General features: G+C 39.4%; 1 protein-coding gene across 2 annotated transcripts in view; it reads right to left on the bottom strand.

Annotated features, from left to right (window-relative positions):
* Positions 1 to 24,962, bottom strand: part of CDK6 (cyclin dependent kinase 6) — a 239,117-nt gene that overhangs the window by 54,120 nt on the left and 160,035 nt on the right. For both annotated transcript variants that reach the window (XM_017870303.1, XM_017870304.1), the window contains one exon: positions 13,588 to 13,697. In XM_017870303.1, coding sequence (XP_017725792.1) covers positions 13,588 to 13,697 — 110 coding nt within the window. The remainder of the gene's footprint in view (positions 1 to 13,587; positions 13,698 to 24,962) is intronic.

Genomic DNA, 24,962 nt, shown 5'->3' with positions numbered 1-24,962 from the left:
GTCTTGCTTTACTCTTGACAACCTTTCTTCATCTTTGAGAATCTCAATCCTACCTCCCACCTCAAGCTAAAAACAGAGTTTAGTTGAACCTTTTTGCAGGGTAATTTGGTTTAGCTAGCAGAATTTAAAAAATCTGCATGTCATTTGACCCTGTAATTTCACTTCTGGAATTTACTGTACAGAAATACCTGGATGAATGCTCCATAAAATAAGCACAAAGATTTTACTACAACACTGTTTGCAGTAATTATTGTTTGTCTTTTTTTGACCAAAAAACACCCTAAATGTCTATCAAGAGGAAATTAAAGTATGAAATAAATGAACTGACAGTTATTAATCTGTTTAAAAATGAGTTAAATCTCTAGGTACTGACATATTACAATAAAATAAAGCAAATAAGCAATGTACAGAAGAGTATTGGGTAAGTCCATTTCTGTGAGAGAAATTTACAGATGTGCATGTGTACCTATGTATTTTATGCATTTATAAATGCTCTCTCTCTCTCTTGAATTTGTAACAAGGAAGATCTGGAAGTATATCGAAGGGAATGTCTTTGGGAGTTTTGGAGGGGAATGCAGGAAAGACAATGTTCACATTTTATACTTCTGTATTAACATTAGGTGTTTTTACAACCAGACTATGTTATTTTCCTTTTTCGTTTAATTTTTTTTTTCAATTAAATAAAACTAACAGGCACGGAAATCTCCTACTTTGATCCTTTCTACAGCAATTTTTGTTTCTTTAAGTGGCACATGGAGTGAAAGATCACAGAGATAATGAGGCTCCCCAGGTGCAAGCATTTTTTAAAGTAAGGACATACTAGGGATGATCCACCAGTGTCGAAAAACACTTTATACTTGCAAGTTGGAGCTCAAGCACCATTAAGTCAGAGGAAGGCCAGGCAGCTGCATCAATCTCAGCTTGGCTGGTTTGACATGCAAGGGCTCCAACGTCTATAGCCCCTACACAAACCAGAAAAGAAGACAATGTGGGACACAGAAGAATGAGACTTCAATGAGAAGGGCACTGACTTATTTTCTCCCCTCTTCCCAATAAATGGCAAGTCGTCTCTGTTTCTTCTTTAATTTATCCTTTTATTTGATGACTTAGACCTGCATTGTCCAATCAGTACATGTGGCTACTGAGCACTTGAACTGTCTGAAAAAAAAAAGTCTGAACTGAGATGTGCTATAAGTGTAAAACACACATTGGAGTTTGAACAGTTTAGTAAAAAGAAAGAATGTAAAAATATCTCATTCATCCATATATTTATAATCATTACATGTTGAAATGATAATATTTTGGATGTACCGTGGTAAATAAAATATATTATTAAAAGTAATTCAACTTGTTTCTTTTTACCTCTTAAAATGTGGCTACCAGAAAACTCAAAAATACATTTGTGGCTCATATTACATTTCTCCCAGACGAGCTGGTTTACACTTTTATAGATATTCTACATGGCAATGCAAATGTTCAGAAAAAGGAACAGCAGGGTAGAGAAGTAGGCATGACACACACACACACAGACACAGATACAGACACACACACATACACACTTTTGAATTCATAATAAGGAAGAAGTGGAAGTATATCCAGGGGGATATCTTTGGGAGTTTGGAGGGGAGTACAGGAAAGACAATATTCACGTTTTATACTTCCATATTAACATTAGCCATATTAGACATAGTAAGAGTTTCAGAAATGACCAAGATATGGTTTTCTCTGGAAGCAAAGAATACCAGAGTTGCAGTGAATCTTGGGCATCATCCATTCCAGTGTTTTACAGCCCTTTTAAATCTCTGAAGCCCAACAGAGAAAAAAGATGAAAGCAAGATACTCTGATTAAAGGTGAATGTGGGAACAAGAAGGGCTGAGAACTCTCTGGACTATGCATAGGAGGGGGATCTAAGAACTCTGAAGCACAGTTTGAATTCCATGGATGTGGTATTCCAGCCTCTCCATTTTACAGGTAAAGACGCTAAGCTCCAGAGGTTGATGGTTTGCCTTCAGTGGCAAAGCTGGTAGGAGCAGGGTTGGAACCCATTCTCAGATGTCTGATTCCTAAGAAACACCGTGCTCTGCATTACATCATTGCTGCAGCTACAGTGGACAACCTGTGTGCATGGAAAGACAGTGGCTTAGGAAAGTGCTCTGACACAGGTACAGACACGACGCTATGCGGCTACTGGGGTGGGACACAGTGCTTCAGGCCTCTTTGTTAAAGAAGCAGCTTCTAGATTTACCTTTGAAAGATGACAGAGGCAGCTGGGCACCCAGGACAAGAGAACAGCAAAGGTTCTAAGGAGAAAAACCTTGAGGCATGTTTTGGGGCCAAAAGGTAGGTTTCTTTCACTAATAGTTACATCTTGGAGAATAATATATGCCACGGCCAGAATAGAGTTGAAGCCTTCTTTCAAAAGGTCTTGAGAGCCAAGGATCCTACACCAGTCTTGCCAAGGTTTTGAAAAGGGTGATAGTAAGAATATTAATTTATCATAAATACACAAAGGGGCAGGAAACATGGAGACATATTGACAGGTTACTGGGTGACTGTTAAAGGCAGCCTCAATTAGTGAGATGCAGGTCATGATGGAAATGGGCCAGATTGGAGGGGTCCCATGGAAACAGAATCCACAGGACTTGGATACAGAAGGATGAAGATGATTCCAGGGTGACTCTGAGAACCCAGCTGGGGGGCTGTGGGATGAGGGTTACATTAAAGGAAAAAGGGAAGGTAGAGAAGCTGGTTTGATGGGTTCAGTGAAGAAAGGGTATCTGTGAGGTGGTTGGTGGAAGAGTCAGTCCATTAAGAAACTGCGATTTGGCCCTGGAGCCCATCTGAGGGTCATCTGCATCTTATCTAGATAGAACTCTTTGTAAACACCTAGGTTTGGGAGAAGGGAGATGAAGAGCCAGGAAAGGGGATATGGGCAGAGGCACCCAGCAGTGTTCTTTTCACAAACAGTGAGGACAGGGAGGCTTTCATGGAGTGAGTGGCCACAAGATTCAAATGCTGCAGACATCATGTGAGATAAGAATGGAGAGGAGGCCCCTGGATGCAATGATGAAGAGGTCACCATAAACCTCTAATACAGCAAGTGTCAGGAGGACTCTGAAGTCAAATAACCCTGGTTCAAAGCCTCTTCTTGGGTCTCAGTTTTCTTACCTGTAAAATGGGGATGACAACAGTACTCCTTATAAAGTTATTCTGAGATTAAAATGAAATGGTGTATTTTAAAGCACCAAATATAGGTGACCCTCAAAAAACATGGGGATTAAGGGTGCTGATCCCCTGTGCAGTCAAAAGTCCATGTATAACTTTTGACTCCCCTAAGACTTAACTACTAATAGTCTACTATTGACTGGAAACCTTACCAATAGCGAACAGCTGATTAACACATATTTGGTATGTTGTATGTATTATGCCCTGTATTCTTATAATAAAGTAAGCCAGAGAAAAGAAATGTTATTAAGAAAATCATGAGAATGAGAAAATATATTTACTATTCATTAAGTGGAAGTGGACCATTATAAGGGTCTTCATCTTCCTCATCTTCACATTAAATAGGCTGAGGGTAAAGGGGAAGAAGAGGGGTTGGTCTTGTTGTCTCGCTGGTGGCAGAGGTGGAAGAGGTGGAGGTGGTGGAAAGGGAGATAAGAGAGGCAAGCACACTTGGTGTAACTTTTACTGAAAATAATCGGTATATAAGCGGACCTGTGCAGTTCAAACCTATGTTTTTCAAGGGTCAACTGTACAGAGCTTGGCTCACAGTAAGTGTGCAATAAATGTCATCTATTATTTTTATGATTCGAAGGATGAAAAAATGAGCAAGTGAAGAAGAAGTGGAGGCTATATGTAGAGACACCATTCTTTCAAGCAGTTTGGGCATGAAGGGAAGGAGAAAGACTGGAGGAATACAAAGGGGAATGAGAATCCTTTCCAGAATGGAGAGACAAGGGCATGATTTGACCCGTACGAGGCAAGTCAGAAAGGGATGATGGATGAAGTGAGAACCTAAAAGCAGGGTAGGAACAAGAGCAAGGATTGAGGAAGATCTGCCTTGTAAGCAGGGAGAATGCATCCTTCTCAGAAACTGGAGGGAAGGAAGGAGAAGGTGAAGATAAAGAGAGATTTTTGAACTGGAAGAGAAAAGGAGCTCACTTTGAGGGCTTCACTCATCTTAATTAACTGGAGATGGGGCTGAATGTTGGGTTGGGAGTGTGGAAGTCGGTTGGGGCTTAAGGATTGTGGGGGTGGGAAGAGAAGGGAATCCTAGCATGGAAGTGGGTCTCAGACCAAAGGAGGGGAGCTGGAGGGGAGGAAACATGCCCACCAAAAGCCTAGATGCAAGTGCTAAATGAGCATGTGTGCTCTAGTTGCTCTTATTTCTGTCTCTAAGTAGAGTTTACTTTTCAGTGGTGGAACATTTAGATGATGACGTCCCTAATGTACAGTGTTGTGAGAAGGGAGAAGAAAACATTAATTCTCACAGGGGTCACTAAATGCTTGCGTATAGGCTGGGGGACAGGGAGAGTGCAAGATGAGTGATGCAGCTGCTGAGTCAATCAAGATCCTCAAACTGCTCTGTCTCCATGTATGTGCAAAACACTTCCATCAGTAACATTTACTCTAACTCTGTAGCTACTCTTTGCTTAAAAACCATGGGTCCTGAAAATCTCCAGGTCATGCCATTAGGACTAGGGAGACAGGAGTGTAAGAGGATTGCAAAGAGAAGTTGAGAGGCTTTTGTGTGCAAAACACTTCCATCAGTAACATTTACTCTAACTCTGTAGCTACTCTTTGCTTAAAAACCATGGGTCCTGAAAATCTCCAGGTCATGCCATTAGGACTGGGGAGACAGGAGTGTAAGAGGATTGCAAAGAGAAGTTGAGAGGCTTTGGCAGAATTGTGCCCCAAGAAGCAGAGAGGTAAAAACACTGCAATTCCCTTCTTGAAGGGATAGAGCACCTACAGAAAAAGGCCTGGTTTTAGTTACCTTGAAGAAGATTGTGAGTAAAAATTTGGGGAAGAGAGGAACTTCTGCCTATGTGACGAGGATTCCGAAAGTCAGATTTGAAAGGAGTAACAGAAGTAGACAGAGAGGGGAGGTATTGGCTGCTAAGAACAGGGATGGGAACACGGGAGGAAGTAATAAACCAGTAGTTGTCAGTAAGAGCAAAGCAATGGCTTGGGAAGTAAGAGGGAAGAATGGTAGAGTGGTATACGATATGTGATAGAATGGTTAGAAGAAGACTAAGCCAATAAAATCTGGTTTGTGGTAAAGACCACAGAACAGGCAGACCTAGGATGTGAGAATGGAGGGGCCCTGGAGTGGGAAGGTGGAGGACCAAGAGATGCCCTCACAGGAAAACACCAGGTCTGGTGGTGGCTTCTCAATACATGCCATGAAAACAAGTATATTTTTCAAATTCATGTTAAAATACACATTACGAATTTTAAAAATCAGGCCAGGCACGCTGGCTCATGCCTGTAATCCTAGTACTTTTGGGAGGCCAAGGCAGGCAGACTGCCTGAGCTCAGGAGCTCGAGACCAGCCTGGGAAACAACAGTGAAACCCTGTCTCTATTAAAATACAAAAAATTAGCCAGGCGTGGTGGCATGTGCCTGTAGTCCCAGCTACTCAGGAGGCTGAGGCAGGAGAATTGCTTGAACCCAGGAGGTGGAGGTTGCAGTGAGCTGAGATTGTGCCACTGCACTCCAGCCTGGGCAAGAGAGAGCGAGACTCTGTCTCCAAAAAAAAAAAAAAAAAAAAAGAATTAAAAAAATCAATATTAATAACATCACAAAAGTATTAATTTGCTCTTACTTAGAACCACCTTGTTTGCATTACTCAACCAAAATTGGATCTTTTCCTGGGTACCATCTTGGATATTTCCTTACTCATAAAATGCTTTTAAAGAGATCTTCCCATTTGGCTGGTTCTTTAAAGGAAGAAGAAAAACAAAAAAAGAGAATCTAGGAAAATGTCCAACAAGAGGGTAAGAAATCTGAAAGTCTAGAGTGCCCTGGTTTCCATGCACGTATTTTGACCTAACCTGAAATGATGGGGTTCTTCTCACAGGCTAGGGCGTGCCTTCTGGTGCCTTGGTGTTCAGTTCAGCTTGTGAAGGATCTCATTTCCTGGATGTCACTGGGGGGTGCTCAACTATGGGGAGGCACCAACACAGTAACCAATAGGAAAATTGGCAAAGCAGTTAGTGACATTTTAAAGACATTTGCTCACTGACCACTGACCCACAAAGGACAGTTTCACTGTCAGTTTCTCAGCTACTGGTGTTTAATTCACAGAAATCAATGACGACAACCCTAGAGAGGCCACCAGACAAGAGGCAATATATGACCAATCATGAAGCCTTGTTTGTCTCCTTCTAACAGTAACTCTATTTGTCATATTCTTCCTGGTGGCATTTGGCATTTCTTAGCTAGGGATTGGCAGAGCTGGCAACTCAGAACTTCTAAGAATTATTATCTGCTTGCCACAATCTTTGTATTCAAAGAATCATGTTTTATTTTCTTTTTTCTTTCTTTTTTTTTTTTTTGAGACTGAGTCTCACTCTTTCGCCCAGGCTGGAGTGCAGTGGCACGATCTCAGCTCACTGCAACCTTCACCTCCCCAGTTCAAGCGATTCTCCTGCCTCAACCTCCCAAGTAGGTGGGACTACAGGCGCATGCCACCACGCTCAGCTAATTTTTTGTGTTTTTAATAGAGACGGGATTTCACTGTGTTAGCCAGGATGGTCTCGATCTCCTGACCTCGTGATCCACCCGCCTCGGCCTCCCAAAGTGCTGGGATTACAGGCGTGAGCCACCGAGCCTGGCCGCATGTTTTATTTTCTAAATGTGCATTTTATGTGACTTCGCTGTAACCTGGAAAACCCCGTAACTTTCAGACTACAGACAATAGTTCTAACTAGGATCACAAGGCAACCAATAGACACCTGGGGAGTGAACATTGTGAATTTATTTTGCTGTAGAGTTAAAAATAAATCTATCACAATCATCTGATCATCCATCCATCCATCCATCCCATCCATCCAATCTCATCCTTTAAGCTGACTAGTTGGCCACTAACCAAATTTATAACAATTTTTTTTTAAGTATTAAAATACAATTCAATGTGGAGTAAGGATGAGTTACTACAGATGAAGAATTAAAGGAGAAAGATAAAAAATATAGCTCTTACCCATTTTGTAGAATGCTTCTGTGGGTCAGTGTGGGCAGTTACTAAACCCAGGTAACAGTGACAGATGATATTTAAACTCTCTGGCTCTTTGTCGACCATTTGCCCTATGACTCTCTTTACTGAGTTTATATTTCCTAGGCATTTCATTTTTGAATAAAAGACATGCACCTCTTAATAATATGACAGAGAATTGGCCAACCTTTCTAATACAGTAGAGATTCTAAATCAAAGCTATTAAATAAATGTGTGATTTGCTTCTTGACCACTCTAAAATATCATTGCTGCTCTATCATAGTAATACACAAAACATTCCAGAAAAAAATATGGCCAGTAGGTCAAACAACAGCAATGGCAGAAACCCAGCAGAGTAGAAAAATCAAAGGCGATGGAGTCAGGCAGACATGAAGCTTTGGCTCTGTCATTTAATTGTTGTATGCCCACGGGCAAGTTATTCACCCTCCTTGTGGAAGGCTTATAGTTCATTATCTGTAAGCTCTGGAGAAAAGTCTTCAGAATAGGGGTTTAAGCAGATAATGCACACGAAGGTGCCCCCAACCCCCAACTGCCAAGGCAAGGGCCTGTCACATGACAAACGGTAACTCCCTTTGCTTGTTTTCTTCTCCCTAGGTTATGGAGGATGGTGAACCTGGCTGACGCATACATGATTATTCCTCAAAGATTTTAAATAAACAACTAGGGTGTGACCTCTAAAGAAGGTTAATCCCGACTTCTGGCCTTCCACTGAGAAATCTTTCCTCTTCAAAAACAGACTTGTCATTATACCCACTCACAGTATTCTATACTTCTTCACAACATTTATCCCAGCTCTGGTTAATTAACTAATTGTGCAGTTAGTGAATCTTTTCTCTACTAGGATTTAAGTCACCCCTCGAGAAGTGGGCCTGGCATATAGTAGTCACTCCATAAGTTATTTGTAGACTGAATGGAACACTTGTTATAGGGTTTCCAACATGTGACATATTACTGCTGGTGACATGTGAGATGGTTCAGGGGATAAACATGCATGAAATTCCTTAATAATTTTAATGGTTATATATTTATTCTAATGTGTATCAGACAAATAAATAACTGGTCAAATCTCTGATTTTTCTATACAGCCATGACCCTCATAATAACGTTTTGGTCAACAATGAATGAACCACATATGTGAGGGTGGTCCTAAAAGATTATAATGAAGCTGAATGATTCCTATCTCCTAGTGACATCATAGCCATCTTAACGTTGTTGTAGTGCAGCGCATTACTCACCTCACACGTTTGTGGTGATGCTGGTATAAACAAACCTATTGCGCTGCCAGTCATATTAAAGTATAGCACATATACTTATAAACAGTACATAATGTTTGCTAATACAAGACTATGTTACTGGTTTATGTATTTACTATATTATGCTTTTATCATTATTTTAGAGTGTACTACTACTTATAAAAAGAGAGTTAACTGTACAACAGTCTCAGCCAGGCCCTTCATGAGGTATCCTAGAAGAAGGCATTGTTATCATAGGGGATGACAGTTCCATGCATGTTATTGCCCCTGAAGACCTCCCAGTGGGACAAGAAGTGGAGGAGCAAGATAGTGATGTTGACCATCCTGATTCTGTGTAGGTCTGGGCTAATCTGTATGTTTCTCAGTTTTTAACAAAAGAGTTTAAAAAGTAAAAAAATAAAAAAATTACAAATTATAAAGCTCATAGAATGATATAAAGAAAATATTTTGTATAGATGTATAATGTGTTTGTGTTTCTTTATTTTTTGTTTATTTATTTTTTTAGACACAGGGTTATGTAGGCTAGGGTGTAGTGGCATGATCCTAGCTCACTGTAATCTTGAACTCCTGGGCTCCAGTGGTCCTCCCACCTCAGCCTCCTGAGTAGTTAGTACTACAGATGTATGCTACCATGCTCAGCTAATTATTTATTTTTTTTGTAGAGATGGGGGTCTCACTATGCTGCCCTGGTTGGTCTTGAACTTCTAAACTCAAGTGATCCTCCTGCCTTGGTTTCCCAAAGTGTTGGGTTACAGTGAGCCACTGCATCTGGCTTGCTTGTGTTTTAAGCAAGCTTGCTTGTGTGTGTTATTACAAAAGAATCAAAAAGTTAAAAAATTTAATTTAATTTTTTTTTTTTTTTTGAGACAGGGTCTCCTTCTGTTGCCCAGGCTGGAGTGCAGTGGTGTGATTTTGGCTCACTGCAACCTCTGCTTCTTTCGGGCTCAAGCGATCCTCCCAACTCAGTCTTCCAAGTAACTGGAACTACAGGCACGCACCACCATGTCCAGTTAATTTTTGTCTTTTTTGTAAAGACAGGGTTTCATCATGTTACCCAGGCTGGTCTCGAACTCCTGAGCTCATGCAATCCATCTGCTTCAGCCTCCCAAAGTGCTGGGATTACAGGCGTGAGCTACTGCACCCGGCCAAAAAATTTAAAAGTTTATAAAGTAAAATGTTACAGTAAGCCAAGGTTAAGTTATTATTGAAGAAAGAAAAATATTTTTAGATAAATTTAGTGTAGCCGAAGTGTACAGTGTTTATAAAGTCTACAGTAGTGTACAGTAATGTCCTAGGCCTTCAATTCACTCACCACTCACTTACTGACTCACTCAGAGCAACTTCCAGTCCTGCAAGCCTTATTCATGATAAGCATTCTATATAGGTATATCATTTTTTATCTTTTATACCATATTTCTGCTGTATCTTTTCTATATTTAGATACACAAATACTTACCATTGTGTTACAACTGCCTATGGCAGTCCGTACAATAATACGTCATACAGATTGGCAGCCTAAGATCAATAAGCTAAACCATATAACCTAGGTGCGTAGTAGGCTATATCATCTAGGTTTGTGTAAGTACACCCTACAATGTTCGCAAAATAACAAAACTGCCTAACAATGAATTTCTCAGAACATCACCCTGTCGTTAAGCAACACATGACTGTACTTTTGTTTAGGATGAGGCTAAATAAAAAAGTAAACTGATAAGAGAGCAGCAAAAAAAACCTAAGTAAATAATAGTACCAGTCTCATAAGAATATGGCAAAAACAATTAAGGTGATAAAGAAAGGACAAAATTTGGTAATTACCGCCTTAGCATCAAGTGGGTACCCAGAGTTTAGAAGTTCAAGACCAACCAAGGCAGCACAGTGAGACTCCCATCTCTACAAAAAATTAAAAATGCTAGGATTCCCTGATTCAGGATTAGCCTAAAGCAATGAATGAGTCTGCTTTAAGAGCCCATGGCTTGGGAAGTCTCAACTGGGTCAATACTGAATCAGGAGTCAAGTCAGAACCAGGTCAAGCTGGTGATGGACTCCAGAACTCATCTGGCATAAGTAAGAAGCATGACACATGGATATCTGGGGGGTATCATAGGAAATACCAAGGACACAGGGTACCAACCCTAGGAGGGATGGTGTGATTGGCCTGGATTCACTCTCCTTTCAGCCTTAAAGGCATATGGACCTGGTTTCTGATACTGCTTCCTCCTTCAAGTAATTATTTCTCAACTTACTATTTTTGTGCAAGGCTTCTGGAGAAAGGGTACTTTCTTATGTGCACATCTGAAGTGCCAAAGGATCTCTACCCAATGTCTCACTTTTCCAGCAAACTGAAGCAGACTGTTGCCACTATCATCAAAGGAGCTCTCTCCTGAGCCTCCAATATTTGAGTCCCACTTCTCAGTCCCAATGCTGAGATGGAGAGATAAGTATCCCTCTAGTCTTGGATTGGAACACAGAATGAATTTTCCCATAGAAGAAAAAATTTTGATGAATTAGCACAATGGGTGTGTTGTATATGTTCCAGGTCATAGAGGATTCTGCAAACTAGGCTTGGAATCCAATGACCACTTATCACTTCAGTGGAAAATGCTTTTAACGCTTTAAAATAAAATTTGTTCCACAAATGGAGATTGCCTATACTTAAACATACAGCAAATTCCTTAGTAGTGAATACTTAATTCTACATATCTCAAGTTTTATCTTTCTTTTAACATCTTAAAAAAATTGACTTTTATCATCAATCATGACTAGTTTCCAAGTCTGTAATTGTTGAAGGACTCTGTCTTTACAGTTGAGACTATACTAGACACATAAAGATAATTTCAATAAGCATTTCTCTAATCAACTCTTGGCAGTACTGAGTTATTCCTGGGATGAAGGAGAATGACTGTCTTAACTCCTACTCTGCTCTATTGACAGTAAATTATTCTTGGTTCTAACCATAAGCCTTTAACCCGATGTCTTCCACACTTGTTGGATGAAAATAATTGCTGAAGGTACTTTTAAAAATAAGAATTCCAGGCCAGGCGCGGTGGCTCAACCCTGTAATCCCAGCACTTTGGGAGGCCAAGACGGGCGGATCACAAGGTCAGGAGATCGAGACCATCCTGGCTAACACGGTGAAACCCCGTCTCTACTAAAAAATACAAAAAAAATCTAGCCGGGTGAGGTGGCGGGCGCCTGTAGTCCCAGCTACTCGGGAGGCTGAGGCAGGAGAATGGCGTAAACCCGGGAGGCGGAGCTTGCAGTGAGCTGAGATCCGGCCACTGCACTCCAGCCTGGGGACAGCACAAGCCCCATCTCAAAAAAAAAAAAATAAAATAAAATAAAATAAAAAAATAAAATAAAAAAATAAAATAAGAATTCCTGGCCCCAGCCCAGTAATGAATCAGAATCTCAAGGGAGAGGCCTGGGAGCCAGACTTTTAAAGACTGCCCATCCCTGGTGATACTGTCATCCAACCCAGGGGTTCGTATCCTGGAGGTTGTATTAGGATCGGAGAACTTGTTAAAATGCAGGTTGCTGGATCCCAGCCCAAGAACTACTGAACCAATAGGTCTGGGGTGGGGCTTGAGAATTTGCATTTCCAGCAAGGTGCCTGGTGATACTGTGGTTCCCGGTCCAGGGACCACACTTTCAAAATCACTAATTGAGCCTGTTTGGCAAACACTGCAGCTGAATTCAATATTACTTTTTCCCTCCTCTCCTTGGGAAAAAAGCAACGCTGGAACAGAACTTGCAAGACTTCCTTTGGACTCATATCTTTGCTACTTCTTAGCTGCCTAATGTTAGACAAATAAATGTACCACTCCATCTCAGTTTGCTCTTATTGGTAGGACTAAGAAAGGTAGCATAAAGGAAGAGGTTTGACGCTATACTTGGCACATGGTACGGCTGCATTAAACATCTGTTTACTCTGATCTCCTTGCCATGATCTCCCATCTTATGAGCCACAGATGAATTTGCTGAGTACTAGCAATAGTTCCAAAAATCTGTTACATGCACAAAACTTTGTTTGGTTAAAACCAACCAAACAACAAGCAAGCAATGGTTGACCAGTTCTTTTCCTTGTGAGCTACCATGGAGCTACATTTTAAAGATACAATGAGAATATACTATTTCCTAACTCACCTAACTCATTTTTCCCCATGGAAATAAAAATAGAAAAGAAAAGAGATTAGATTTTGATTAGGTTCTCTATTTAATTTAGACTAGGCTGAACTTAGTTCCCAGGTATGGATTATTTTCCTGGCAGATATTTATTATATTGTTTGGCTATTTCTTGTGACCTGAAAATCAAACAATCGAATCACATGCTCTCTCAGAGGGAAGTTGGAGGGCATCTAGCCTATGCACCAACTCTATAAATGCTGCTGAAACATCACCAATGTGTGGAGGTCCAGCCTCTTCTTAGACACACAATGAGAACTCACTATTTTCACAAACCCCAATCCACTCTTCAGATAACTGTCTAATCATTAGATTTTTACCCCTTTTAACAAAAATCTTTCTGTTTGTAATTTCTGTATCCTTAGTCTTGTTTCCGTCCTCTATAGTGCCTGAATATGTCTAATCTCTCCTGTACATGGCAGCATTTAAAGTGCCCTGAAGTTGCACTGACATCCCCATTGCTTATTCTTTTTCAGCCTAAATACTGTTTTTTTTCAACTATTCTCACAATCAAAATTCCATTAAAAAAGTTTTCATATACTTAAGAGTCTTGGTTCTCCTCCTATGGATAAAGTCCACTTTGAGGATATTTCTTCACTAAAAAAATGCCAAAATATGTGTTATTTTCACCATGTCCTATCATCACCAATAAAACAATGTAAATTATAAGAACAGTGGGGTGTTCCTTCCCAGGCAGAGTTTCCAGAAGCTGCAAGCTACAGTCATATAAAACAACACTGTAAGCACTGAGAAGACAAACTTTCAGGACAGGCTTGCAAGTGGTAGCCTGCGGCAGATGGATCTGGCCATCATGACCCCTAATGACAGAAATGCCATGCTGCCACTTAAATTCACAAAGATCCACAGTCTCTTTTCAAGGAAAGCAGAGTGAAACAAAATGTATTTCTTACTTTCTACGAAACATTTCTGCAAATATGCAGCCAACACTCCATAGATCCACGGGGGTGGCGTAGCTGGACTGGAGCAAGACTTCGGGAGCTCTGTACCACAGTGTGACGACCTGCAATGGCAAGCGGATCCGAGTGTTACTGACGAAGGTGGTTGTGGGCTTAGACTCCTCAGTAAACCTGGTGGTTTAATGACAAGATGTAGTTCAGAAAGAATTGCTATAAATCATATAAGGATGCTGTGATAGAAGCAATAAGTAAATAGGACTCATCACTGACGGGCCAGGAAATTACATCATCTTCACCAACTGGGTCCCAACCTCCAACTCTATGTCTAACTAGGATGGCATAATAACATGAGTTTCAGAAAGCAAAGATCAAAAAAAATTTTTTTAAACTTAGAAACTGTTTTTTTTTTTCCCCCTTAAGGGGCCTTTAAAAAATAATGCATGGAAAACAGGTGATGGCAACAATTACAGCTCAATCCCCAGGTCAGCATTATTGGCAAATTGGAAGATGATAGCATACAGAGTGGTGTAATGGATTTTGGACTTTGGAGACTCAGAAACGGGGAGGGTAGAGAAAGGGGTGAAGGAGAAAAAACTACATACTGGGTAAAATGTACACTACTTGGGTGATGGGGGCACTAAAATCTCAGACTTCATCACTATACAATTCAGCCACGTAACCCAAAACCACTTGTACCCCACAAGCTGTATACACACACACACACACACACACACACACACACGAAGATGGTGCCAGGGCTGCTGGATATAACTGCAGTCCCAGACAATGTCACACAGAACAGAACTGCCAGCTGAGTCCGGTCAACTGACAAGATTATGAGTGATAATAAAATGACCCCTCTAAGTCTTTAGGTGATTATATGGCAACATCAAATTGGAAAAATATTCTTGAGAGGTTCTCCCTCTATATCTCATCTAACATATTTTGCTTTGAATTCACATATGGGTCAAGTTTTGTTTAAGTAATACTGGTTGATATCTAATGGAGGGATGGCTGTGATATAATAGAAATAAAAAACAAAACACAAAACTGACAATACTGAAACAATGTTACTCAAGTTATCATTTGGCCCCAACATATCTTTCTATCAATGCCACCTCCCACAGTACATCAATGCATCACCTCCCATAGAACTTCCATAGCCTTTATATCCTAGTCACATCTATACTGCACCACTGGTTCTTAACCCTGCCTGTTCGTCAAAATCCCCATGGGGTTTTAGAAAAACTTAGGTGTATAGGTCTTATCTTGTGCCACTGAATTAGACTTTCTGTGGGCTGAACTTTCAGGTTGGAGTTTTCCTCTTTCCTTCCTTCCTCTTCTTCTTTTTTTTTTTCTTTTTGAGACAGAGTCTTGCTCTGTTGCCCAGGCTGGAGTGCAGTGGCACGATCTTGGTTCACTGCAACCTCCGCCTCCTAGGTTCAAGCAATTCTCCTGCCTCAGCCTCCTGAGTAGCTGGGACTACAGGCGCACGCCGCCACACCCAGCTAATTTTTTTTGTATTTTAGTAGAGATGGGGTTTCACCATGTTGCCCAGGCTGGTCTTGAACTCCTGAGCTCAGGCAATCCGCCTGCCTCAGCCTCCCAAAGTGCTAAAATTACAGGCATGAGCCACTGTGCCTAGTCCTTTCTTATTTTTTTTTAAGTTCTTCAAGTAACCCTCACCTTTGGCTATGTTTGAACACCACTAGATTACGCAAGCATATTCTACCGCTCTTGTCTCCATGCTTTTGTTTATATAATTTTCCTAGCCTGGGCAACTCTTTTTTCTCCTCTCCACATGTGTAAATTTCACCTATCCTACAAGGCCTAGCCTAGATGCTAGCACCACCCTGAACTTGCTGCTATCTGAAAATCATACCTTGTAACATAGCTCATAATATGGTTTGTTCCTGAGGACATGGCCCTGCCTTAATCTATGTTTATATCTGTAAATGCCTATCACAGTACTGTAAACACAACAATAAGGGTTTAACACCTATTAAATCAATCCTTTTAAGGCAGTCATTGCTAGAAAGATAACTGGGCAACATTCAAAGACCAGTCATTCCCAAAAGAGAAGGTATTGTTTTTGCTAAGAAACGAGTGTCCAATACTGGGGTCTAGTTTTAGTTACATGACTTGTTTCTGCATTATCAGTATTTCTAGCTGGAGGAACACTTCTTTGCTTCCCTGACACACTGTAAACAAAACTGCAGGTGCAAACTGTCCATAAGGTTCCACTTGAGTGGTTGACAGAAATACACAGATATCATGAGGGCACACACTTATCTTTCTACCTCAATTCAAAATAAAGTCTAGCAACACAGGAAGAAAAGTTGAATCTGCATACAGCCTTATTTTAAGCTGTTCTAAGGAAAATATTCTTTCTTTCTTTTTTCTTTTCAGACAGGGTCTTGCTCTGTTGCCAAGATGGGAATGCAATGGTGCCATCTTGGCTCACTGCAACCTCCGCCTCCCAGGCTTAAGCAAGTCTCGTGTCTCAGCCTCCCAGGTAGCTAGGACTACAGGCACATGCCACCACACTTGGCTAATATTTTTGTATTTTTTGTAGAGATGGGGTTTCACCATGTTGGCCAGGCTGGTCACAAACTCCTGATCTCAGGTGATCTGCCCACCTCGGCCTCCCAGAATACTGGGATTACAGGTGTGAGCCAATGTGCTCAGCAAGAAACTGGTTTCTGATTGATTACCCATCCTAAGAAACTTTAGTAAGGCTGTCTTCATTTTCAATACTTTAGTCAGTTATACCTATTATGATAAATAAATGTATAGAGTCAAAATCATACTNTTTTTCTTTTTGAGACAGAGTCTTGCTCTGTTGCCCAGGCTGGAGTGCAGTGGCACGATCTTGGTTCACTGCAACCTCCGCCTCCTAGGTTCAAGCAATTCTCCTGCCTCAGCCTCCTGAGTAGCTGGGACTACAGGCGCACGCCGCCACACCCAGCTAATTTTTTTTGTATTTTAGTAGAGATGGGGTTTCACCATGTTGCCCAGGCTGGTCTTGAACTCCTGAGCTCAGGCAATCCGCCTGCCTCAGCCTCCCAAAGTGCTAAAATTACAGGCATGAGCCACTGTGCCTAGTCCTTTCTTATTTTTTTTTAAGTTCTTCAAGTAACCCTCACCTTTGGCTATGTTTGAACACCACTAGATTACGCAAGCATATTCTACCGCTCTTGTCTCCATGCTTTTGTTTATATAATTTTCCTAGCCTGGGCAACTCTTTTTTCTCCTCTCCACATGTGTAAATTTCACCTATCCTACAAGGCCTAGCCTAGATGCCAGCACCACCCTGAACTTGCTGCTATCTGAAAATCATACCTTGTAACATAGCTCATAATATGGTTTGTTCCTGAGGACATGGCCCTGCCTTAATCTATGTTTATATCTGTAAATGCCTATCACAGTACTGTAAACACAACAATAAGGGTTTAACACCTATTAAATCAATCCTTTTAAGGCAGTCATTGCTAGAAAGATAACTGGGCAACATTCAAAGACCAGTCATTCCCAAAAGAGAAGGTATTGTTTTGCTAAGAAACGAGTGTCCAATACTGGGGTCTAGTTTTAGTTACATGACTTGTTTCTGCATTATCAGTATTTCTAGCTGGAGGAACACTTCTTTGCTTCCCTGACACACTGTAAACAAAACTGCAGGTGCAAACTGTCCATAAGGTTCCACTTGAGTGGTTGACAGAAATACACAGATATCATGAGGGCACACACTTATCTTTCTACCTCAATTCAAAATAAAGTCTAGCAACACAGGAAGAAAAGTTGAATCTGCATACAGCCTTATTTTAAGCTGTTCTAAGGAAAATATTCTTTCTTTCTTTTTTCTTTTCAGACAGGGTCTTGCTCTGTTGCCAAGATGGGAATGCAATGGTGCCATCTTGGCTCACTGCAACCTCCGCCTCCCAGGCTTAAGCAAGTCTCGTGTCTCAGCCTCCCAGGTAGCTAGGACTACAGGCACATGCCACCACACTTGGCTAATATTTTGTATTTTTTGTAGAGATGGGGTTTCACCATGTTGGCCAGGCTGGTCACAAACTCCTGATCTCAGGTGATCTGCCCACCTCGGCCTCCCAGAATACTGGGATTACAGGTGTGAGCCAATGTGCTCAGCAAGAAACTGGTTTCTGATTGATTACCCATCCTAAGAAACTTTAGTAAGGCTGTCTTCATTTTCAATACTTTAGTCAGTTATACCTATTATGATAAATAAATGTATAGAGTCAAAATCATACTAACAATATTGATATATTGGGGAAATTCCCTCTATTCCTTTTAAAATTTAGTTACCACTCAAAATGTAGAATGAATTTTATCAAATGCTTTTAAAATGTCTATTAATAATGACCATATGATCATTTGCCTTTATTTTATTAAAGACATACTAGTTACATTAACAGATTTCCCAATATAGTAGCATCCTTGACTTCTTGGAATAAATCATTTCTGATTGTGTATTATTCTTTTAAGACACTCTGAAATTCTATTTGCTAATATCTACTTAGCATATTGACATATACATAAATGAGGCTGATCTGTAGTTTTTTTGTGTTAATTTTTCATGTTTTGTTATCAGGGATATTCAAGCTTCCAATTTTTACTATATTCTGGAATAGTACAAATAACAGAATAATAATCAGTTCTTACGAGGGTCAGTCTCGCTCATAGAGCTGTTTGGATCTTTGTTAGCAGTGTGTCTTAATGGTCTTTTGAATTTCTTCTTGGTAATTAGTCTGCTCAGCTTTCACCTCTTTAGAAGCCAATTTTGGTAATGAAAAAGGATTTTCCTACAAACATTCTTAATCTAGATTTAAAATGTATTGACTTAAATTTGAACACAGTATTTCTTATAATTATTTTAATTTCATCTGTTTCCTTGGTTTACTGATTTTCTCTTTCTTAAAGTTGTAAATTTTGTTTTCTCTTTATATCTGTCAGGTTTATCAAAAGTTTAGCCATATCATTTATTTAAAAAAACTGATACAATTTTATTTCCATTTTGGAAGGATTATTGTTTTATTTTATAATTTGTTGATTTCTATTTTTATCTTTTAAAATTTTCTCCTCCTAATTTCTTGTTGGTTTTGGGCTCTTTTTTTTTTTTGAGTTAAAATTTAGCTCATTTCTTTTCATTTTAATTAATAATAAATGCTAACTAATATTGGTAGATAAACTGTTTCTCACTTTTGCTCATCAGTTAAAATTTAGCTCATTTCTTTTCAATTTTAATTAATAATAAAATGCTAACTATATATTTGTAGATAAACTTTTCTCACTTTTGCTCATCTTTAAATACCATGTAATTTATCTTTAATTTAGAAGTGTTTTAAAATGTCCATATGGTCAGGTTATTTATGGCTATCTTTTAATGGTTGAATTTCTACTTTTATTGAATTACAATGAGAGACTATAATCTGTACAATTTCTACTTGTTAGGATTTATTATTGTTTTCTTTACAATGATGTATATACCTGGTTTTTGTTCTGGGAGTGAAATGCAAGTACTCTCTTCTAAGTGTAAAGTTCTTTACTGATAAGAATTTGTCTTATATAAATCCTTACTTAATTTATGGTAACAAAAATATTATTAAAATACCAAAAATTGAGATTATGGTAGACATGACATAAAATAAATACATAATTCATAGTAATTCAGTCACAAAATAAGATGGAAAAGGAAGTCCATTCATACTAGTAACAAAAAAATGTAACACACTGAGGAATTACAAGAAATTTACAAGATCCCTATTAAGAAAATGACATACTATTGTTGAAGAACATAAAGTAAAAATAAATGGTGATACAGACATGGCTAAGATGGGACAAGGCCACATTATAAAGATAAGAGTCATCCCTGCATTAACATAAAAATTTAGGACAGTCCAATGATTTTGGGGAGAAATTTAACTTTGACAATAAAGAGCCTTTGTTAGGATAATGCTTAAGAAGAGGCAAAAATAGTCTGAGAAATAGGAATAAGGGGCATTTTCTCTTTGACACCAAAATATACTCTAAGGCATGTTAAGTAGCGAGTAAAATCGTAGGTGCTAAAAGATCAAGAAAACAAAATGTCCAGAAAGAGACCGATATATTTATGGGGCTTAAAATCCTTATAGGTGGCCAAATTTCAGTTTAGTGGGGGAAAAAAATACTTCGACAATTGAAAGCAAGCCAGGTGAGGTGGCCAGTGCCTTTAGACCCATCTACTCAGGAGGCTGCGATGAGATCACTTGAGCCTAGGAGTCTAAGTCCAGCCTGGGCAACATAGGGACACCCCTGTCTCTAAAAAAAAATTTTTTTTTGAAATTGGAAGCAAGACAAGTGGCCATTAATTTGGAAGACAATAAGTTTGACCTCTTTATGTAGATAAAATTTCTTTTAAAATTTCATATGGATAAAATATAAAAAAAAAATTCATGGAACATCTAAATGTATGAAGTAGAACTAGAAAAATGTACTAAAAGAAAACAGCAGAGGACCTTGGGATGTGAAGGACTTTTTCACCATGATGGGAAATATAGAAACCTTAGATGAAGAGTCACAGATCCAGCTATTTAAAACTGAAACCCTCTTCAGCAAAAAACACTACATATAAAGGCTGGGAGAAAACACATACAAAGTCAAAGAATAACTATTCATATTCCATAAAGCACTTGCACAAATCAGTAAGAAATAAAACCATACAACAGAAAAACAGATGAAAGATATAAAAAGGCAATTCACAAAGAAAAAACTATCAAAGATAACCTCGTTAAAGAAAGGTGGAAAGAAGGCTGGGTGCGGTGGCTCACGCCTGTAATTATAGCACTTTGGCAGGCCAACGTGGGTGGATCATGAGGTCTGGAGATCGAGACCATCCTGGCTAATACAATGAAACCCTGTCTCTACTAAAAATACAAAAATTAGCCTGGCCTGGTGGCGGGCGTCTGCAGTCCCAGCTACATGGGAGGCTGAGGCAGAAGAATGGCGTGAACCTGGGAGGCGGAACTTGTAGTGAGTCGAGATCGCACCACTGCATTCCAGCCTGGGTGACAGAGTGAGACTCCGTCTCAAAAGAAAAAAAAAAAAGGAAGGAAAGAAAAGGAAGAAAGGGAAGAAACAGAAAGAAACCCATTATAATAAAGAGGTATCATTTTTTGCCTGATTTGCAGGAATGAACAGAATGACACTGTTCAGGGTTGGCCATCATATCGAAAAACTAACTGCAATTTGGGCTGGTCTTGGTGGCTCATGCCTGTAATCCCAGCGCCTTGGGAGGCCAAGGCGAGAGAACTGCTTGAGTCGAGGAGTTGGAGATCAGCCTGGGCAACATAGTAAAACCTTGTCTCTACAAAAAAAAAATTAAAAAATTAGCCAAGTGCGGTGGTGCATGCCTGAAGTTCCAGCTACTCAATATTGACATGGGAGGACTGCTTGAGCCTGGGAGGTCGAGGCTGCAGTGAGCCATGATCATGCCACTATACTCCAACTGGGGTAACAGAGCGAGACTCTGTCTCAAGTAAGTCAACAAACTAACAAACAAAAACACAAACAACAAACCCTAAACCCCTGCAAATTGACACAGCCTTTTTAGAAGACAAAATGACAGTATCTATCTATAAAATTAATAGTGTACACATTCCCACCCAGAGTTATACTTATGGAAATTTATCTTATAATTATTCAGTCGTCAAAAAGAATAAGATAGTTCCCATCTTGTTCATTCCTGTTCACATAGAAAAGATGTCCATGATACAGTAAGTTAATAAATAAGTTTCGGAACTGTGTGAAATACATTCTAATTTCTGTTAAAAGGTTTTGTGTGGGTAGATTACATGTCTATGAAAATGAAAATAGAAAATGCCTGTAAGGACACACAGACATCAAACTTTAAATGGGTAATTGCCACAAAAACATGGCAGCATGGAGGGTGGAAGGTGGAAAGAAAAAGAGATGCTGGATGGTTATTTCAGGGGCATGAGTTAGTCAGTTGCTGTCAGTAAGCACTTGTTACGGCTGGGAAATTGAATTTCAGAGAGGCTGAGTAATCTGGGCAGAGTCATTAGTTGAGATTTGGAAGAACTGGGATTCTTACCAGGACCGTCTGATTTCAACTCTGTGCCCCTTCTGCAATTTGTAACATAGCATCTTCAACTCAGCCCTCCCAACATCCACAAAATAAGGAGCAAAGATACAGGTTGTAATTAAAAAACCAAGGGGAAACAATTTTAAATGTACTTTGAAATATCTTAATGTAAAAATTTATAACAGCTTACAAATCTCAAAAGCTCAGCTGTCCTTTAGGGTTAAATGATTTCCCTAAAAATTGTTTAAGAAAAAGGGTTTCTGGCCGGGCGTGGTGGCTCATGCCTGTAATCCCAGCACTTCGGGAGGCCGAGGCGGGCAGACCACAAGGTCAGGCAATTGAGACCATTCTGGCTAACATGGTGAAACCCCGTTTCTACTAAAAATATAAAATAATTAGCCGGGCCTGGTGGCCGGCACTTGTAGTCCCAGCTACTGGGGAGCCTGAGGCAGGAGAATGGCGTGAACCTGGGAGGTGGAGCTTGCAGTGAGCTGAGATCGTGCCACTGCACTCCAGTCTGGGCGACAGAGACTCTGTCTCAAAAGAGAAAAGAAAAAAGAAAAGTGTTTCTATTACTTTCCAGTGCTCTATATGATATAATATCTACTCATCACTTCACATTTAATAACTTCAATGAAAGCTAAAATTTATATATCTCATTTTTATTTGTAAGATTTTGCTCTAGTCTATGTAAATCATTGTAACAAACTGAGACAGAAATTAGACTAAGTTTATGCTGACACTCTATTTTAAACCATCAACATCTGTCTAAAGAGACATCATTTTTGGTTCAATCTTTGAGGAATTCAATTTCAAAAGAAGTATGAATTGTTCAAGACTAGTTAATTTCTAGTTAATTCTCTAATAAAACAACCCCATCAATGACCCGGGCCTACATTTAAAAATAACAAACTACTGGGCTGGACGTGGTGGCTCATGCCTGTAATCCCAGCACTTTGGGAGGCTGAGGCAGGTGGATCATTTGAGGTCAGGAGTTCAAGACCAGCTTGGGAAGCATGGCGAAACCGTCTCTACTAAAAATAAAAAAAAATTAGCTGGGTGTGGTGGCGCACACCTGTAATCTCTGCTAATAGGGAGGCTGAGGCAGGAGAATTGCTTGAACCTTGGAGGTGGAGGTTGCAGTGAAATCACACCCCTTTAGTCTGGGTGAAAAGCAAGACTCTGTCTCAAAAAAAAGGAAAACTACTATATTTTGCAATAGATATAAAAGAATAGCATTTTCTAATAGTCGTTTCCTGGTTTATATAATATTATTCTATATATCAAGAGAGCATCCCCAGTTTTAATTTGTTAATTTACTTGGCTGTTCTATAATCTCTGAACCAGAGTCTTTCGATTCCTACATTAAGTCATTGTAATTTTAATTATCTCAAATTATGACAACTTCTGTAATTTCATAGGATTTAAAATATCTACTGCAACTAAATCTGGATCCAAGTTTTTGAGAACAAATTGCAACAAATTTTCCTGACAGTAAAATATAAATTCCCTTTGCTTAGATATTATTATACTTCTGTGCCTCTAAAAACTTCTGATGGAAGATTGCCGAACTTAAAACCAGTTTAACTCATGCATGAGCAGAAGCTTTTTATTTGAAAGCTTTATAAAGAATGAATAATATCAATATAATTGTTTCAAGGTTTTAGTGCATGAAAGTTCTCAAGAATATTATCAATTCTACCAGAAGTTCACTATGTTTAATAACTCTAAATATCCTTAAAAACAAAATGTAATGGTAAATTTAAATTTTAAAACATGTTGAGGAAAACAATGAGTGCAATATATAAAGATCAATATTTAGAAATCCATAACAAAAGTTGCCACTAATGGTAACAATGCAGCTGTCCAGTAAGCAAAGACAATAGGAATTATGGACAGAGTTTGGTGATTGGAGCCAGCTGGAACCAAAGCAAATATGATGTTTATTACAATCATTACACGTATTAACAACCTCTAGAGGTGCTGAATGGATGTGGCAACAGGACAGGGAGTGGAAGGCAGGGGGGAGTTCAAGGATATTTACACAAGTGGATGTATCTGTTTAAACTTCTTTGATCTCTATTCACATTTTTTTGAACCAGTTCAATAATAGTATAAGAAAAAGTACGGCCAAGGCCAACTCTGACTTAAAATACATTTCGGAGTAAACTGCTCTCACTTGATGTCATATTTAACAATCTTTTATCATGTAACCTTTCACCAAGGTCTTGAAAAAACTAGATGTTATCTGATTCATCCTCATTATATGGCCACAATGGTAGAAAAGCATGGTATGAACACTGTGCTAGATGTCTTCTTTTTGTTGCTCCAGATAGTCTCTGCCCTAGAAGTGGACCTATATGTGCCATATGCCTCCAGTTTCTTATTGGCTTTGGCCAATGGGAAGACTCACCAGGAATTCAGAGAGAAGGAGAAGCATGAGGTCAGGATCCTCAACTCTTTGATTTTCCTCCCAGCAAAGCTGTCTAGAGCTTTGTGATTGCCATCACAAAGTCAATGTCCATCTCAGGAAGCCTGCTCTACTTGCTTTCTTCCCCCTGGCTACCAGTAACTGCTCCCCCTCTTCTTCTCGGGCCTGGGAATGGTAACAACCTGACTGTGAGTAAGACTCAGGTCACAGCACCATCCCCTGAGTTCCCCTAAACCCACATCTCTGCAAATCATGCCTGTGTCAAGAAATCCTCCTTGAGCTACTTGAGTTTGAGTGTGCCATGTATTTCCTGTGGGGACCCTGGCTGATACATCCTGTTTATAGATGGAGAAACTAGCATGGGTGGCAACTTCTCCAAGCTTCAGTTTTCTCATCTGTTAAAGAAGATGTTTGGACTGGGTAATCTATAAGGTGTCCTCTATTAACATTTTAAGACTCCCTAAATTATATGGCAATAGCAATGAAGATTTAAAAAACATATATACTCTACAGACCCAAGAACGTTATCTTTAAATATCCTTGCTGCCCTTTGGTTTAGTAATTACTTACCGAGTGTTCCAGTGTGGTGACATTCTCTTTCTCAGGCCCACTTCACCAACAGGTCTCAAATGCAAACATAGATAATGGTTTATAAGGAATATAAATGTAATCTTTGAAATATCTCCGAATCTTTATTTTGTCAAAGTGAAGGTTTTCTAAACTTCTAATCTGTTTATTTGCATCAGAGCAATACAAAACTCTCTAATACATATGTTTTTCTCCCTATAGAAAACTAGTGTGGTTTTGTGAAGTGAAAATGAAAACTAGTGATAATTTCAC

Source organism: Rhinopithecus bieti, unplaced genomic scaffold (genome assembly GCF_001698545.2).
Source record: "Rhinopithecus bieti isolate Rb0 unplaced genomic scaffold, ASM169854v2 scaffold_5191, whole genome shotgun sequence".
NCBI lineage: Eukaryota > Metazoa > Chordata > Mammalia > Primates > Cercopithecidae > Rhinopithecus > Rhinopithecus bieti.
The sequence above is the reverse complement of the archived record's forward strand: the minus strand, read 5'-3'. Positions and strand labels throughout refer to the sequence as shown.